Consider the following 16,768-nt stretch of genomic DNA (forward strand, 5'->3'; position numbering starts at 1 on the left):
TGGCCGTTGTCAATGTCAAACCACTCTGCGAGGCACACCGATCTGCAGGTTGAACACGGTGATATTGTAGACTCCTAAATTGTTAGTGCAGTTTGTTTAGGCGTTTTTATTGTATATCTTTTTTTTTTACAGCTAACTAGCCACTTCACATGCTGATATTGACTTTGGTATTATTGTGTGTAGCTACGTTTGCTAACTATCTACCTAGCTAGCCAGCCAGCCCATACAGATCCCTTTACTTAATTTGAGCCAGTTTCACAGAGCAGGAAACTAATCCTACAGCAACAGGAAATGTGAATTCTTTATGCTGCAATAGTTTGTGTCGAGGGGCTAGGGTCAGTCTGTTATATCTGGAGTATTTCTACTGTCTTATTCGGTATCCTGTGTGAATTTAAGTATGCTCCCTCTAATTCTCTCTCTCTCCCTCTCTCTCCCATCCCAGAGGACCTGAGCCCTGGGACCATGCCTCAAGACTACCTGGCCTGATGACTCCTTGCTGTCCCCAGTCCACCTGGTTGTGCAGCTGCTCCAGTTTCAACTGTTCTGCCTGTGACTATTGAAGTATGACCTACTCACCGAACGTGCTACCTTGTCCCGGACCTGCTGTTTTCAACTCTCTCTCCCCACCGCACCTGCTGTCTCTAACTCTGAATGCTCAGCTATGAAAAGCCAACTGACATTTACTCATGAGTTGCTGACCATCTACAACCACTGTGATTATTATTATTATTATTTGACCCTGCTGGTCATCTGTGAACATTTGAACATCTTGGCCATGTACTGTTATAATCTCAACCCGGCACAGCCAGAAGAGTACAAGCCACCCCTCAGAGCCTGGTTCCTCTCTAGGTTTCTTCCTAGGTTCCTGCCTTTCTATGGAGTTTTTTCTAGCCACCGTGCTTCTACATCTGCATTGCTTGCTGTTTGGGGTTTTAGGCTGGGTTTCTGTATAGCACTTTGTGACATCGGCTGATGTAAAAAGGGCTTTATAAAAACATTTGATTGATTGATTATGTGGATTGACATTTTTTACAGGGGTAGATACATTTTTTGTTAGGGCAAGTCTGAAAATGTAAAGTGGAAATTACAAACTTTAAAAGCCTTTTTAAATCTTGAATACAATACAAGTTTGCGTTACTTTCAGGGCAGGAAAATTCCGCCAACAACAGGATGAACAAATTACAGCTATGGCATCTGTACAGAGAGATTGCATTGTGGGTTTTATAGTCGACTTGAGCTGCAACAGATTTCCATAATGATATTCAAATGTTGCTACCAACCTTATAACAACAAAATGATACATAAGTGTTCTCACATATTAGTGTTATTTAAATTATAGGAGTGCGTGGTTTTCTGTGGATTTGTCCTTTAAGTGATCTCCTACACATAGGCTGTGAATATTAACATGGCTCCTCCGTGGGCCGCACAGACCTCTGCAAAGCTATTCTGACACCTGCTCCAAGGTGCACACTGAACACTGGAGCTTTCTCTGCTGAAATCATCTATGGGGGACTAGAGTTTTCACTGCTTATTTTTCCATTCTTTCTCCTCTTTCTTCTTTGAATAAAGGTCAAGCTTTGCTCTTGCTCCAGAAAGAGAGAGGGCAATGAGTCCAAATCCTCTGGAAAGGTTAATGAATTCAGAAGTTAGGCCGAGGCAGCTGAGCCCCCAAGTCAAGCTGTGACAGGTTTTATGTGTGTGTCATCATGGAGATACGTTGCAGCAATGATGATGGAAAACAGGGCCTATTCCTGACATTGATATAATGACAGTATTTATCTATACAATGACCTGCTCAGATGGAGTCCATCCTCCTTCAGCATTTGGCCTTCTTCCATTGTTTACTTCTTTTCTTCTTATGATGCAGTTATATTTTTCTTATGATTAATAGGTTACTCATGTATCTTATTCTCTCAACCACGTGACCCTTTCTAGGACCTCTCCAGTTTTTGGCTCTTTCCCTCTACCTACCATCTATCAATACCACTCAACAGTTAACCAGTATAGGCATTATTCAGCAATCTCATTTGCCCATGGGGGTAAACTATGCAGTTCCCCCTGAGTGAATGGCAATGAGGAATTGTGAGTTCCCATTATACTTTCACTTCAGCAAATACATCTTCCAGTACATATTCATGGAAGAGAGAGAGCTCTGTGGAGAGGAGTCAAACAGAGGCAAATTAATGCTGAATTATTTAGTGTTTATTTCACATCAGATCCATCCAATGTAAACAGAATTTAGATTTCCCACAAAGCTCTGACATTTCCCTGCAAGACGTCTCTCACCCTCCCTGACAGTTCTCTGCAGTCGTATTTTGATATAAACATGAAAAATGAATTGGTATAATTTTTCAGGAGTTACTTTTTGGAGAAAATTAAGCATTCCTCTGCTGTGATATGTGCTCTGTCACTCTTTTTTTCCTGTATATGCAGATATAAATTAGACCCTCCGTTTTTCCGATGTGTTGACTGACTCCTGCCTTTCCCTCTCCTACAGGCTCAATGTGGGTAAGAATGACCTGTTGACCTTTTACGACGGTGATGACCTAACAGCTAACATCTTGGGTCAGTACAGTGGCACCAGGTCTCGCTTCAAGCTCTACACCTCCATGGCTGATGTCACCATCCAGTTCCAGTCGGACCCTGCTACCAACATCTACGGCTACGGCAACGGCTTCGTGGTCCACTTCTTTGGTGAGACATTACTCAGATACAGTTTAATTGTACCCGCACACGGTTTTCTGAGAAATACTTTAATGGAAGAATTATTGGAAGATAAAAGATAAAACCTCTATTCTCCTATAACAAAATTGTCCATACAGTACACAGAATAGTGTTGTATTTTTTTTTTTTACAATCACAGGCAACAAAATTATAAGAAAGTTTCCTTGGCTGAAAAGAGAGACTCCAAAAAGAGGCTGCTGTTAGCAACCAGTTAGAGAGGTAGATTATTACTAAATAGAAAGTAATACCGCAAAGAGAGAACGGCAGGATACAAGATGAAAAGCAGGGCTTTATCTGCTGTCTTCTCCCTCTGAACGGCCACCGGTCTATAGGATTATGGGACATCAAACACAAAAACACAATTATGTGCTCGCTTTGTCTACATCAGCTGTATTTGCTGCATGCTGCACCCCCAGCCTTGTGTGCCATAGTGAAAGAAGAAAAGGGCAGAATGGGTAGTGCCAAACCACCCACTGCCCTCCCTCTGGCTGGCACACAGTGCAGTGTGCAATCACTGCAAATTGATGGCATGCTCTTCACACGCCAGAACCGAATTCACATGCAGAACGCACCACCCTGTGCCTGTCACTGCTCTGCTGCTGGACTCAATTCTCATTTATCTGTTTTATCAACTACACACATCAGTATAGTCATAGCATTTGGGCTTTACTTGCTGTGTATAAATCAACCTATATTTAGATTTGATTAGTCTATATCATTAGAGCAATCAATTTCAATTTAAAGTTAATTTCTTTCTCAGATTAATGGATAACCCATGTGCAGATGAGGGACATTTTTGACAAAGATAACATCTCAACATCCTCTGCTCATTCTCTCTCCTTCCACCTCTACCTCCCAACTCCCTCCATCCTGCCCCCGCCTGGCTCACCACCCACAGAGGTCCCCAGGAACGACACATGCTCTGAGCTGCCAGAGATCACCAATGGCTGGAAGAGCACCTCCCACCCGGACCTGATCCACGGGACAGTGGTCACCTACCAGTGTTACCCAGGTTACGAGGTGCAGGGCTCTGAGATCCTCATGTGCCAGTGGGACCTGACGTGGAGCGGAGATGTGCCTAGCTGTGAGAAAGGTAAGCTAGGAAATAACAACCCACTGGGCACACCATTTCATTTCAACATGGACATTTTAGTAAAATTTGGTTGAGACGTTGATCAATGAAATTTCAACATTTATTCACCCATCCCAATGTGTTATCACTATGCTTTCAACCATTTAATAGCAGAACAAAGTTCAAATTGGAAAAGAATGTCAGATATTTTATATTTATACAAAAACTTTGTGTTATCACTGTGCTGTATCTATAGCACAACCCAATGACTTGGATTGCAGTTGAGGTTACATTTAAAAGTACATACAGTTGAAGTCAGAAGTTTACATACACCTTAGCCAAATACATTTAAACTCAGTTTTTCACAATTCCTGACATTTAATCCAGTAAAAATTCCCTGTCTTAAGCCAGTCAGGATCACCACTTCATTTTAAGAATGTGAAAGGTTGGAACAATAGTAGAGTGATTTATTTCAGCTTTGATTTCTTTCATCGCATTCCCAGTGGGTCAGAAGTTTACATACACTCAATTAGTACTTGGTAGCGTTGCCTTTAAATTGTTTAACTTGGGTCAAACGTTTTGGGTAGCCTTCCACAAGCTTCCCACAATAAGATGGGTGAATTTTGGCCCATTCTTCCTGACAGAGCTGGTGTAAGTAAGTTAGGTTTGTAGGCCTCCTTGCTCGCACACGCTTTTTCAGTTCTGCCCACAAATTGTCTATAGGCTTGAGGTCAGGGCTTTTTGATGGCCACTCCAATATCTTGACTTTGTTGACCTTAAGCTTTTTCAGTTCTGCCAGAATTCTACCCGAAACATTTGACCAAAGTTAAATAATTTAATGGCAACGCTAACCAATACTAATTGAGTGTATGTAAACTTCTGACCCACTGGGAATGTGATGAAAGAAATAAAAGCTTAAATAAATCACTCTCTACTATTATTCTGACATTTCACTTTCTTAAAATAAAGTGGTGATCCTAACTGACCTAAGACAGGGAATTTTTTAGGATTAAATGTCAGGAATTGTGAAAAACTGAGTTTAAATGTATTTGGCTAAGGTGTATGTAAACTTCCGACTTAAACTGTACATATATTGACTATTTACGTAACCAAATTAATTTACATTGTGGTGACAATCACGCCTCTGGTATATATCCTTATGATTAAAAATAACACCAGACTTGATTACGCCATCGCTATTATATCCATTTACCCCCCAGAACAGTTAAAAATGTATTTGGCTAAGGTGTATGTAAACTTCTGACTTCAACTGTACATATGAGATGAATAAGGCAAAATATGTAAACATTAAAGTTAAAGTGACTAGTGTTCCGTTATTAAAGTGGCCAGTGATTTCAAGTCTATGTACACTGCTCAAAAAAATAAAGGGAACACTAAAATAACACATCCTAGATCTGAATGAATTAAATAATCTTATTAAATACTTTTTTCTTTACATAGTTGAATGTGCGGACAACAAAATCACACAAAAATAATCAATGGAAATCCAATTCATCAACCCATGGAGGTCTGGATTTGGAGTCACACTACAGGCTGATCCAACTTTGATGTAATGTCCTTAAAACAAGTCAAAATGAGGCTCAGTAGTGTGTGTGGCCTCCACGTGCCTGTATGACCTCCCTACAATGCCTGGGCATGCTCCTGATGAGGTGGCGGATGGTCTCCTGAGGGATCTCCTCCCAGACCTGGACTAAAGCATCCGCCAACTCCTGGACAGTCTGTGGTGCAACGTGGCATTGGTGGATGGAGCGAGACATGATGTCCCAGATGTGCTCAATTGGATTCAGGTCTGGGGAACGGGCGGGCCAGTCCATAGCATCAATGCCTTCCTCTTGCAGGAACTGCTGACACACTCCAGCCACATGAGGTCTAGCATTGTCTTGCATTAGGAGGAACCCAGGGCCAACCGCACCAGCATATGGTCTCACAAGGGGTCTGAGGATCTCATCTCGGTACCTAATGGCAGTCAGGCTACCTCTGGCGAGCACATGGAGGGCTGTGCGGCCCCCCAAAGAAATGCCACCCCACACCATGACTGACCCACCGCCAAACCGGTCATGCTGAAGGATGTTGCAGGCAGCAGAACGTTCTCCACGGCATCTCCAGACTCTGTCACATCTGTCACGTGCTCAGTGTGAACCTGCTTTCATCTGTGAAGAGCACGTGGCGAATTTGCCGACTTGTGTGGGTTGTAGACTCCGTCTCATGCTACCACTAGAGTGAAAGCACCGCCAGCATTCAAAAGTGACCAAAACATCAGCCAGGAAGCATAGGAACTGAGAAGTGGTCTGTGGTCACCACCTGCAGAACCACTCCTTTATTGGGGGTGTCTTGCTAATTGCCTATAATTTCCACCTGTTGTCTATTCCATTTGCACAACAGCATGTGAAATGTATTGTCAGTGTTGCTTCCTAAGTGGACAGTTTGATTTCACAGAAGTGTGATTGACTTGGAGTTACATTGTGTTGTTTAAGTGTTCCCTTTATTTTTTTGAGCAGTGTATATAGGGCAGCAGCTTCTAAGGTGCTAGTGATAGCTATTTAACAGTCTGATGGCCTTGAGATGGAAGCTGTTTTTCAGTCTCGGTCCCAGCTTTGATGCACCTGTACTGAGCTCGCCTTCTGGATGGTGAACATGCAGTGGCTCGGGTGGTTGTTGTCCTTGATTATCTTTTTGGCCTTCTTGTGTCATCGGCTGCTGTAGGTGTCCTGGAGGGCAGGTAGTTTACCCACGGTGATGCGTTGGGCAGACCGCACCACCTACTGGAGAGCCCTGCGGGCGCGTGCATTGCAGTTGCTGTACCAGGCGGGTATACAGCCCAACAGGATGCTCTCAATTGTGCATCTGTAAAAGTTTGAGGGTTTTACGTGCCAAGCCAAGTTCCTTCAGCCTCCTGAGGTTGAAGAGGCGCTGTTGCGCCTCTTCAACCTCATTTCAGTTTGTCCGTGATATGAATGCCGAGGAACTTGAAGCTTTCCACCTTCTCCACTGCGGTCCCGTCGATGTGGATAGGGGGTGCTCCACGGTCCAAGTCCACGATCAGCTCCTTTGTTTTGTTGACATTGAGTAAGAGGTTATTTTCCTGGCCCCACACTCCCAGGGCCCTCACCTCCTCAATGTAGGCTGTCTCTGGTAATCAGGATTATTACTATTGTGTCGTCTGCAAACTTGATGATATGAGTTTGAGGCATGTGTGGCCACGCACACATGGGTGAACAGGGAGTACAGGAGGGGGCTGAGCACGCACCCTTGTGGGGACCCTGTGTTGAAGGGTGTTGTTTCCTGCCTTCACCACCTGGGGGCAGCCCGTCGGGAACTTCAGGACCCAGTTGCAGAGGGCGGTGTTCAGACATAAGGCCCAGAGCTTAATGATGAGCTTGAAGGGTACTATGGTATTGAATGCTTAGCTATAGTCAACGAACAGCATTCTTAGATAGGTATTCCTCTTGTCCAGGTGGGAAAGGGCAGTGTGCAGTACGATGGCGATTGCATCGTCTGTGGATCTTTTGGGGTGGTAAGCAAAATGAAGTGGGTTTAGGGTGTCAGGTAAGGTAGAGGTGATATGATTCTTGACTAGTCTCTCAAAGCACTTCATGATGACAGAAGTGAGTGCTACTCAGTCATTTAGTTTAGTTCAGTTTGTCTGAACATGCTCTGAGGATGTGGCTAGGGATTCCGTCTGGGCAGGCAGCCTTGCAAGGGTTAACATACTTAAATGTCTTACTCACGTAGCCCACGGAGAAGGAGAGCCAACAGTCCTTGGTAGCTGGATGCGTCGGTGGCTGAGAGGATTCCAAGAGTGTGCAAAGCTGTCATCAAGGGTGGCTACTTTGAAGAATCTCAAATAGAAAATATATTTTGATTTAACACTTTTAGGTTTCTACATGATTCCATGTGTGTTATTTAAGTGTTGATGTCTTCAGCATTATTCTACAATGTAGAAAATAGTACAAATAAAGAAAAACCCTTGAATGAGTAGGTGTGTCCAAACTTTTGACTGGTACTGTATGTACAGTAGGAACTAAATTCATTTATTTCAACTAGGCACATCTGTATGTAAAAAATATACTATTAACATTTGAAAATAACTTTAACATTCAAAGCAATTAAATTGTAGTGATAAATAAAAAAAACAGTACAATAAAAACCATAAAGTTGCCAGACTTCAATATACTTCAAACTCCAGAAATGAACGTGTATAATTCTTTCACCCATTCAATCCCTCATTCACCCCTCTGTTATTTGTTACTTGTCCATGGACCAGCTGACATGTCATTGTCATGTATCAGTTTGCTGTGTTAAAGAAGCCTACCTGCGGTCATTGTATAGAAACGCAGTAATACATGTAAACCCATATCTGCATAAAATAGCTCCCTCATTGCCTGGATAATCTCCAGATTAGATATCAACACTTCCTACAGATGATAACCTGTGTTATCAAACCCAGAGGAAAATGCAATGTCAGGATACTCATTTGTAGTACCACTTGGTTTTACAGCCACTGCTACACCAAAGCAATAGTCATGCCAAATTTAACCAGACGTTTTAAGTGAGAACATTATTTAATTAATGGCGTTTATAAACCACTAGTGTGAACGTAATTGCTGTCTGAAATCTGTTGCTTCAGGGGTCTACTGAGAAACCTACAACTCAAACTGTTTTAACTGCCACCTACAGGTGAGAGAACATGTTGCATACACCTCAACAAGCCTTATGGTAGGGCACTGTTTTGTTTGATCATGTCACTTGACCTGGATTTAAACCTTTATTTAAAGCATTTTCCAGAAATTTGAATTATACCAAAAATGAAAGCAATTGTCTGAGGATGGCGCTGGACCATCTGACATAAAAAGAAAAGAGGAAAGTTTGATGAAAAAGCTGTAGCCCTTTACACTCGTAACTGTATAAGGGTTGAAAATGGCAGATTTCAGCACTAATAAATTGGAAGACATTAACTGCTATACATGACATAACAGCTCTCTGGCTCTGCACTTCACAGCACTGTATGGATTTTGACTGACAGACAATCTGAATTTGAGCACCTCGAGCGACAAGTTGCCTCATCCCTCCTGCTAATTGGGCAACTTTTGCAAATGTTTTGTCTGAGTAGGGGAAATGCTGTACATTAAGAGGATTCTATGTATTTTGAAAGACGAGACATTGAGGATTATAATAAATACCATCTTGACATAGCCACAGGAAGTAGGGGTGCTGAGGGTGCTGCTGCACCCCCTTATAAATCACCATTTTAAAAAAGTATTAATATAAGAAATACAGTTACAAGATGACAAATGGCATATGCTTGGCTGTTCTAAACAGAATGAGCCTGTTTGTCTATTGTGAAGACAATTAGCTGTGGCACAGGCACCTGAAGGCACTCATGATTCCTTTCTACGCGCCTCACAATTATGATCTGTTTCACTCAATTGTATTGTGAAGGCCTAACACTGTAATATCATATTTAATAACTTAGCTAGTCATGTTGGCATTAGAACAGGCTTTCAGGTGATGCCCACCTGACCCGGACTGAGATTTATACTGGGATGTTTTTGAATTGCGTAGACGACGACAACAACAGTAATTGTGTGAGGGCGGGGATGCAGGGTTGTGTTCCAAACAAAACAACTATAAGTGTGCTTGCTCTAGTTCCTCACGGGCACAGCTAGGAGAGCACAAAAAAGCGACTTTTACACTGAACAAAAATATAACGCAACATGCAACAATTTCAAAGATTTTACTTAGTTCATATAAGGAAATAAGTCAATTGAAATAAATGCATTAGGCCCTAATCTATGGATTTCACATGACTGGGAATACAGATACGCATCTGTTGGTCACAGATAACTTTTAAAAAAGGTAGGGGCGTGGATCAGAAAACCAGTCAGTATCTGGTGTAACAATTATTTGCCTCAGGCAGGCGACACATCTCCTTCACGTAGAGTTGATGAGGCTGATGATTGTGGCCTAAGGAATGTTGTCCTACTCCTCTTCAATGGCTGTGTAAAGTTGGATATTGGTGGGAACTGTAACACGCTGTCGTGCATGTCGATCCAGAGCATCCCACACGTGCTCAATGGCTGACATGTCTGGTGAGTATGCAGGCCATGGAAGAACTGGAACATTTTCAAATTCCAGGAATCCTTGCAACATGGGGCCATGCTTTATCATGATGAAACATGAGGTGATGGCGGCAGATGAATGGCACGACAATGCGCCTCAGGATCTCGTCGCGGTATCTCTGTGCATTCAAATTGACATCGATAAAATGCAATTGTGTTCATTGTCCGTAGCTTATGCCTGCCCATACAATAACCCCACCACCACTCTGTTCACAACATTGCCCGGTACAGATGAAACTGCGATGAGCACAATTCACGGATGTCAGTGGCCATCGAAGGTGAGCATTTTCCCACCTAAGTCGGTTACAACGCCGAACTTCAGTCAGGTCAAGACCCTGGTGAGGACGACAAGCACGCAGATCAGCTTCCCTGAGATGGTTTCTGACAGTTTGTGCAGAAATTCCTCGGTTGTGCAAACCCAGAGTTTCATCAGTTGTCCTGGTGGCTGGTCTCAGACGATCCTGCAGGTCAAGAAGCCGGATGTGGACGTCCTGGGCTGGCGTGGTTACACAGGGTTTGCCTGTGAGGCTGGTTGGACGTACTGCCAAATTCTAAAAAATGAAGTTGGAAGCAGCTTATGGTTGAGAAATTAACATTCAATTATCTGGCAACAGCTCTGGTGGACATTCCTGCAGTTAACATGCCAATTGCACTCTCCCTCAAAACTTGAGACATTTGTAGCATTGTGTTGCGTGACAAAACTGCACATTTTAGAGTGGCCTTTTTTTCCCCCCAGCACACCTGTGTAATGATCATGCTATTTAATCAGCTTATTGATATGCCACACCTGTCGTCAGGTGGATTTATTATCTTGGGAAAGGAGAAATGCTCACTAACAGGGATGTCAATAAATTTGTGCCCCAAAATGTAGAGAAATAAGCTTTTTGTGCATATGGAAAATTTCTGGGATCTTTTATTTCAGCTCATGAAACATGGGACCAACACTTTATATGTTGCTATTGAATGTATCCAGAGTGAATACTGTAGTATTTACTGAATTATAATGTAGTATTTACAGTTTACTATAGTATAAATACTGTAGCAAAAAAAATAGTACACTATATATACAAAAGTATGTGGACACCCCTTCAAATTAGTGGATTTGGCTATTTCAACCGCACTTGTTGCAGACAGGTGTGTAAAATCAAGTACACCGCCATGCAATCTACATAGACAAACATTTGCAGTAGAATGGCCAAACTGAAGAGCTTAATGACTTTCAACATGACACCGTCATTGGATGCCACCTTTACAACAAGTCACTTTGTCTAATTTCAGCCCTAATATAGCTGTCAACTGTAAGTGCTGTTATTGTGAAGTGTAAACATCTTAAAGCAACAACAGCTCAGCCGTGAAGTGGTAGGCCACACAAGCTCACAGAATGAGACCGCAGAGTGCTGAAGCGTGTAGTGCGTAAAAATTGTCCTCAGTTGCAACAATCACTTCCAAACTGCCTCTAGAAGCAACATCAGCACAAGGACTGTTTGTTGGGAGCTTCATGAAATGGGTTTCCATGGCTGAGCAGCCGCACACAAGCCTCAGATCACCATGCGCATTGCCAAGCGTCGGCTGGAGTGGTGTAAAGATCACCGCCATTGGACTCTGGAGCAGTGGAGTGATGAATCACGCTTCACCATCTGGCAGTCCGATGTACAAATCTGGGTTTAGCGGATGCCAGGAGAACGCTACCTGCCCCAATGCATAGTGCCAACTGTAAAGTTTGATGGAGGAGGAATAATGGTCTGGGGCTGTTTTTCATGGTTCGGGCTAGGCCCCTAAGTTCCAGTGAAGGGAAAACTTAACGCTACAGCATACACAATGACATTCTAGACGATTCTGTGTTTCCAACTTTGTGGCAACAGTTTGGGGAAGGCCCTTTCCTGTTTCGGCATGACAATGGCCCCGTGCACAAAGCAAGGTCCATACAGAAATGTTTTTTCAAGATCGGGAAGGAACAACTTGACAGAGCCCTGACCTCAACCCCATGGAGCACCTTTGGGATGAATTGGAATGCCGACTGCGAGCCAGGCCTAATCACCCGAAACATCAGTGCCCGACCTCACTAATGCTCTTGTGGTTGAATGGAAGCAAGTCCACGCAGCAATCTAGTGGAAAGCCTTCCCAGAAGAGTGGAGGCTGTTATAGCAGCAAAGGGTGGACCAACTCCATATTTATGCCAATTATTTTGGAATGAAATATTTGACAAGCAAATGTCCACATACTCTTGTAGTGTATATAGCATAGTATTTGCTGTAGTGGTTTTGCTGACTGTAGTATACTGTAGTATCTACTGTAGTTTTTGCGAACTGTTGTATACTGTAGTATTTACTGTAGTGTTTTTGGTGACATTACTGTAGTATTTACTAAAGTGTTTTTGTTTTATCTTTGACATAGAAGTGTGGGACGTTGTCCTTCAGGAAACCTACTGTATAAATACTAAAATAGCAAATTTTCCATAACCTGTAAGGAGGTAGAACTGGGTTGTGAATGGAGACTTCAGCGCTTCTGCTCTTTTCTATAACCTGTAGGCAACACAATATATGGTCTATACTTGGCATATAGGTTTCTCACTCAGGGGGGGCAAAAATAGGGATGAGGGGAATGGGCAGGGTATATGGAAATGAAATACTTTATTTACTGCAGTGTTTTTGGGGGGATTTACTATAGTATTCTACAGTATACTACAAAATGATTACACATGATCTACAGTGTGAAGTATGGTATTACATAGTATACTACAGTTTACTACAGAATTCTATAGTAAGTACCCTAGTATTCAATAGTCATAATCATTTTTTATGTCAGCTGTAGGCTGCAACGCCTGAATGGCTTCAATATCCAGCCATGTTCATTTTTAATGACCAAGAAGATAGATGTCTGATATTTAATTAGAAGGCTCTGTGTCATCTACTGGGTTATTGTATGAGACTGGCACTTTATTGGGGGAACCACTGTTGATCACCTGTGGTGTAACTGATAATGATGATTGTGAATGTATTGTACTGTAGTGGTTATGTATTGGAGTGGTTATCCATTTGCCTGTGTTTTCTGCCTGGTTGTGTCTGTAATCAGTGATGATGTGTCCTGACCCGGGGAATGTGGAGCACAGCCGGAGGATAGTGACGGGATCCCGTTTCATGGTGGGATCGACGGTGCAGTATGTGTGCAATAAAGGCTACTCCCTGTCTGGAAGCACACTGCTCACCTGCTACAACAGAGACTCAGCCAACCCCAAGTGGAGCGAGAGGCTGCCCAAGTGTAACCGTAAGTCGGGAAACTATATCTGGTCAAATACACACACATGCACGCCAGCACACACAGTGTTTTTTATTTTATTCAAGCAGGATAGTCGTCCTCCTCTCTATCAATCAGCACTGTTTTTCTAAAAGTCTGCAGTATTCCTTTAGATAACTCAGAGAACTCTGTGCCAGTAAGTGTATCGTTCAATTTGTGCTGTGATTTGTTGAGTCAACTCAACTGACATTACAAAAAATAGATTCCATTGCATGAGCGGCATCAGTTATCATAATTTGAATTAACATTATACATTACCATGGTAATCCAGCATCAGTTGATAGAACATTCCACATTACCATGGAAATGATCACATCACAATACCAGGCAGCCATTGCGAGTGTACCCATGAGTTTACCATTCAAATTGCCAGGGTTAGAGCTTCCAAGCATGTTCTATTCATTCTATTTCTGTGGTGATAGAGCCTTTTCATAGCTGCATCTATCAGTGTGAAACATCATTACTTTTGCATAGCACAACACAAAGCGAGGTACAGCTGACTGCCAAAATGAAGGAAACACCAACATAAAGTGTTTTAATATGGCATTTAGATTTATTTGATCATTTACAACACAATACAAGCACATGTGGATAATGCATTTAAAATCATTAAGAGTTCGAAAAAAAAGTTAGAAAATGTCCATTGTGGTCCTCTTAAAATAAATGGCTCAATGTAGAGTGCCTCAACAGCATGGGATGTTAGGTGAGAAGGACATCTCCAATAAGAATTCCTATTGTAAACAATCTAGGGTTATGACAATAGGGTATTAAAACCTGTTGGGGCTAGGGGGCTGTATTTGCACGGCCGGATAAAAAAACGTACCCGATTTAAACTGGTTACTACTCTTGGCCAGAAACGAGAATATGCATATAATTAGATTTGGATAGAAAACACTCTAAAGTTTCTAAAACTGTATGAATGGTGTCTGTGAGTATAACAGAACTCATATGGCAGGCCAAAACCTGAGAAGATTCCATACAGGAAGTACCCTGTCTGACGATTTGTTCTCCTTCTGCGGCATGTCTATCGAAATACAGCATCTCTGCTGTAACGTGACATTTTCTAAGGCTTCCATTGACTCTCAGAAGGCGCCAGAAAGTGGAATGACGTCACTCCAGTCTCTGGGCGAAAAACAGCAGGAGATTTTGTGAGTGGTCAGGCTGAGAACAGTGACACTGGAGATGCGCGTTCATGTGAATTCTCCATGTTTTTCTTTCTCTCTTTGAATGAATACAACGTCGCCCGGTTGGAATATTATCGCTATTTTATGAGAAAAATCGCATAAAAATTGATTTTAAACAGCGTTTGACATGCTTCTAAGTACGGTAATGGAATATTTTGAAATTGTTTGTCACGAAATGCGCTCGCGCGTCACCCTTCGGATACTGACCTGAACGCACAAACAAAACGGAGGTATTTGGATATAACTATGGATTATTTCGAGCCAAAACAACATTTGTTGTTGAAGTAGAAGTCCTGGGAGTGCATTCTGACGAAGAACAGCAAAGGTAATCCAATTTTTCTTATAGTAAATCTGAGTTTGGTAAGGGCCAAACTTGGTGGGTGTCAAAATTAGCTAGTCGTGATGGCCGGGCTATCTACTCAGAATATTGCAAAATGTGCTTTCGCCGAAATGCTATTTTAAAATCTGACACCGCGATTGCATAAAGGAGTTCTGTATCTATAATTCTTAAAATAATGATGTATTTTGTGAACGTTAATCGTGAGTAATTAAGTAAATTCACCGGAAGTTTGCGGTGGGTATGCTAGTTCTGAACATCACATGCTAATGTAAAAAGCTGTTTTTTGATATAAATATGAACTTGATTGAACAAAACATGCATGTATTGTATAACATAATATCCTAGGAGTGTCATCTGATGAAGATCATCAAAGGTTAGTGCTGCATTTAGCTGTGGTTTTGGTTCTTGTGACATATATGCTTGCTTTGAAAATGGCTGCGTGATTATTTTTGGCAGGGTACTCTCCTGACATAATCTAATGTTTTGCTTTCGCTGTAAAGCCTTTTTGAAATCGGACAGTGTGGTTAGATTAACAATAGTCTTGTCTTTAAAATGGTGTAAAATAGTCATATGTTTGAGAAATTGAAGTTATAGCATTTATGAGGTATTTGTATTTCGCGCCACACGATTCCACTGGCTGTTGACTAGCATCCCACCTTGCCCAGGGAGGTTAACTTCAGATGAAATGATTATATGTTTCTGTTATTGAATCAGAATAAACCATCCCATGCATTAAATTAAATTGAAACAATCAATGACTCCACCAAGGCAACATGCATAACGTTCCATATGTATATTAAAACATTTTCAAACACAAATACATTTTCAGACACAACATCAAAAGAAACAAAAATAATAAACCCCAATGAGTCGTGCACAACCCGTGTCCAAATTATTTGAAGTTTGCTTAAATAAACCGTTGGCGCGCGTTGGAGCTAAAAAAAAAATGACGACACCCAAAAATATCCAGAAGCACCTCACGTTGTGGTTACTCACTACTTGGTAGATATTCCCTCAGCGAAGTATGGCAGTTCCATGCAGGTTTCCTCACAAAGTCCAAAGCAAGCACAGCTACCCATGCAGACAGTACTCCTTAGCCGTAGCCGATATCCCATGGGAACACGAACTTGTTAAGCTTCCCAAGCAATTATCTCCTAGTGTCACACGATGCTAGGCTAACCTCAAGACTGGCAAATACCTCCACGACGAGACGGTAGCTTCAGTCTTTAATAAGTTTTAACAAAATTATAACAACTCTTTTATTAAATAAAATATGTATTTCCCTTCATGTCTCAGTAGGTATGGGTTTTGTTGTAGTTCTGTCGTCTTCTTTTATAATTTTTCTTCACCAACCGTCCTAAGGTAAAATGTCCATCCCTTTTCTGAAGGTCCCTTTTTCCCTCTCTTTTTTCCCAGGCCTCCCGTTAACCAGGTCAAGTCCCATTGGCCACAACTTAACAGGCGACCTTATTGGTCAAAACTTAAACTTCAAAGTAAAACAAACTATTCACTTATACATTAAATAAATATTTCTTCAAAAAGCATAATGCATTAACAACATTACAGTTTAGGAGAAATTCAATCATCTTTTAAATATAATACCAATTAATTATAACAAATAATCTCAATACTTGGTTCAAACAAGGGTATTACACAAACATAACATAGTAGGCCTAGGCTAGACAGTCGACCTAACCTACTATCACGTTTAATGTAAGACCCAGATGCAGACTGTGTCGAAGTAACAATGTTTATTACAACAACGGGCAAAGGTACAGGACTACAGTCAGGGTCAGGTCAGGCAGAGGTCGGTAATCTAGAGTAGTAGGTCAAAGGTACAGGACGGCAGGCAGGCTCAGGGTTAGGACAGGCAGAAGGGTCAAAGTCGGGAAAAACTAGAAAACAGCAACTTAGACAAGACAGGAATAAGGGGAAAACCGCTGATAGGTTCTACGAACAAAAACAAACTGGCAACAGACAAACAGAGAACACAGATATAAATACACAGGGGATA

General features: G+C 41.9%; 1 protein-coding gene across 3 annotated transcripts in view; it reads left to right on the plus strand.

The window, feature by feature from the left end:
- The window catches only part of LOC115149124 (seizure protein 6), a 261,102-nt gene that overhangs the window by 233,216 nt on the left and 11,118 nt on the right, over window positions 1–16,768 (plus strand). For all 3 annotated transcript variants that reach the window (XM_029691662.1, XM_029691661.1, XM_029691663.1), the window contains 3 exons: window positions 2,498–2,694; window positions 3,623–3,817; window positions 13,009–13,200. In XM_029691662.1, coding sequence (XP_029547522.1) covers window positions 2,498–2,694; window positions 3,623–3,817; window positions 13,009–13,200 — 584 coding nt within the window. The remainder of the gene's footprint in view (window positions 1–2,497; window positions 2,695–3,622; window positions 3,818–13,008; window positions 13,201–16,768) is intronic.

Source organism: Salmo trutta, chromosome 15, assembly GCF_901001165.1.
Source record: "Salmo trutta chromosome 15, fSalTru1.1, whole genome shotgun sequence".
Lineage (NCBI taxonomy): Eukaryota > Metazoa > Chordata > Actinopteri > Salmoniformes > Salmonidae > Salmo > Salmo trutta.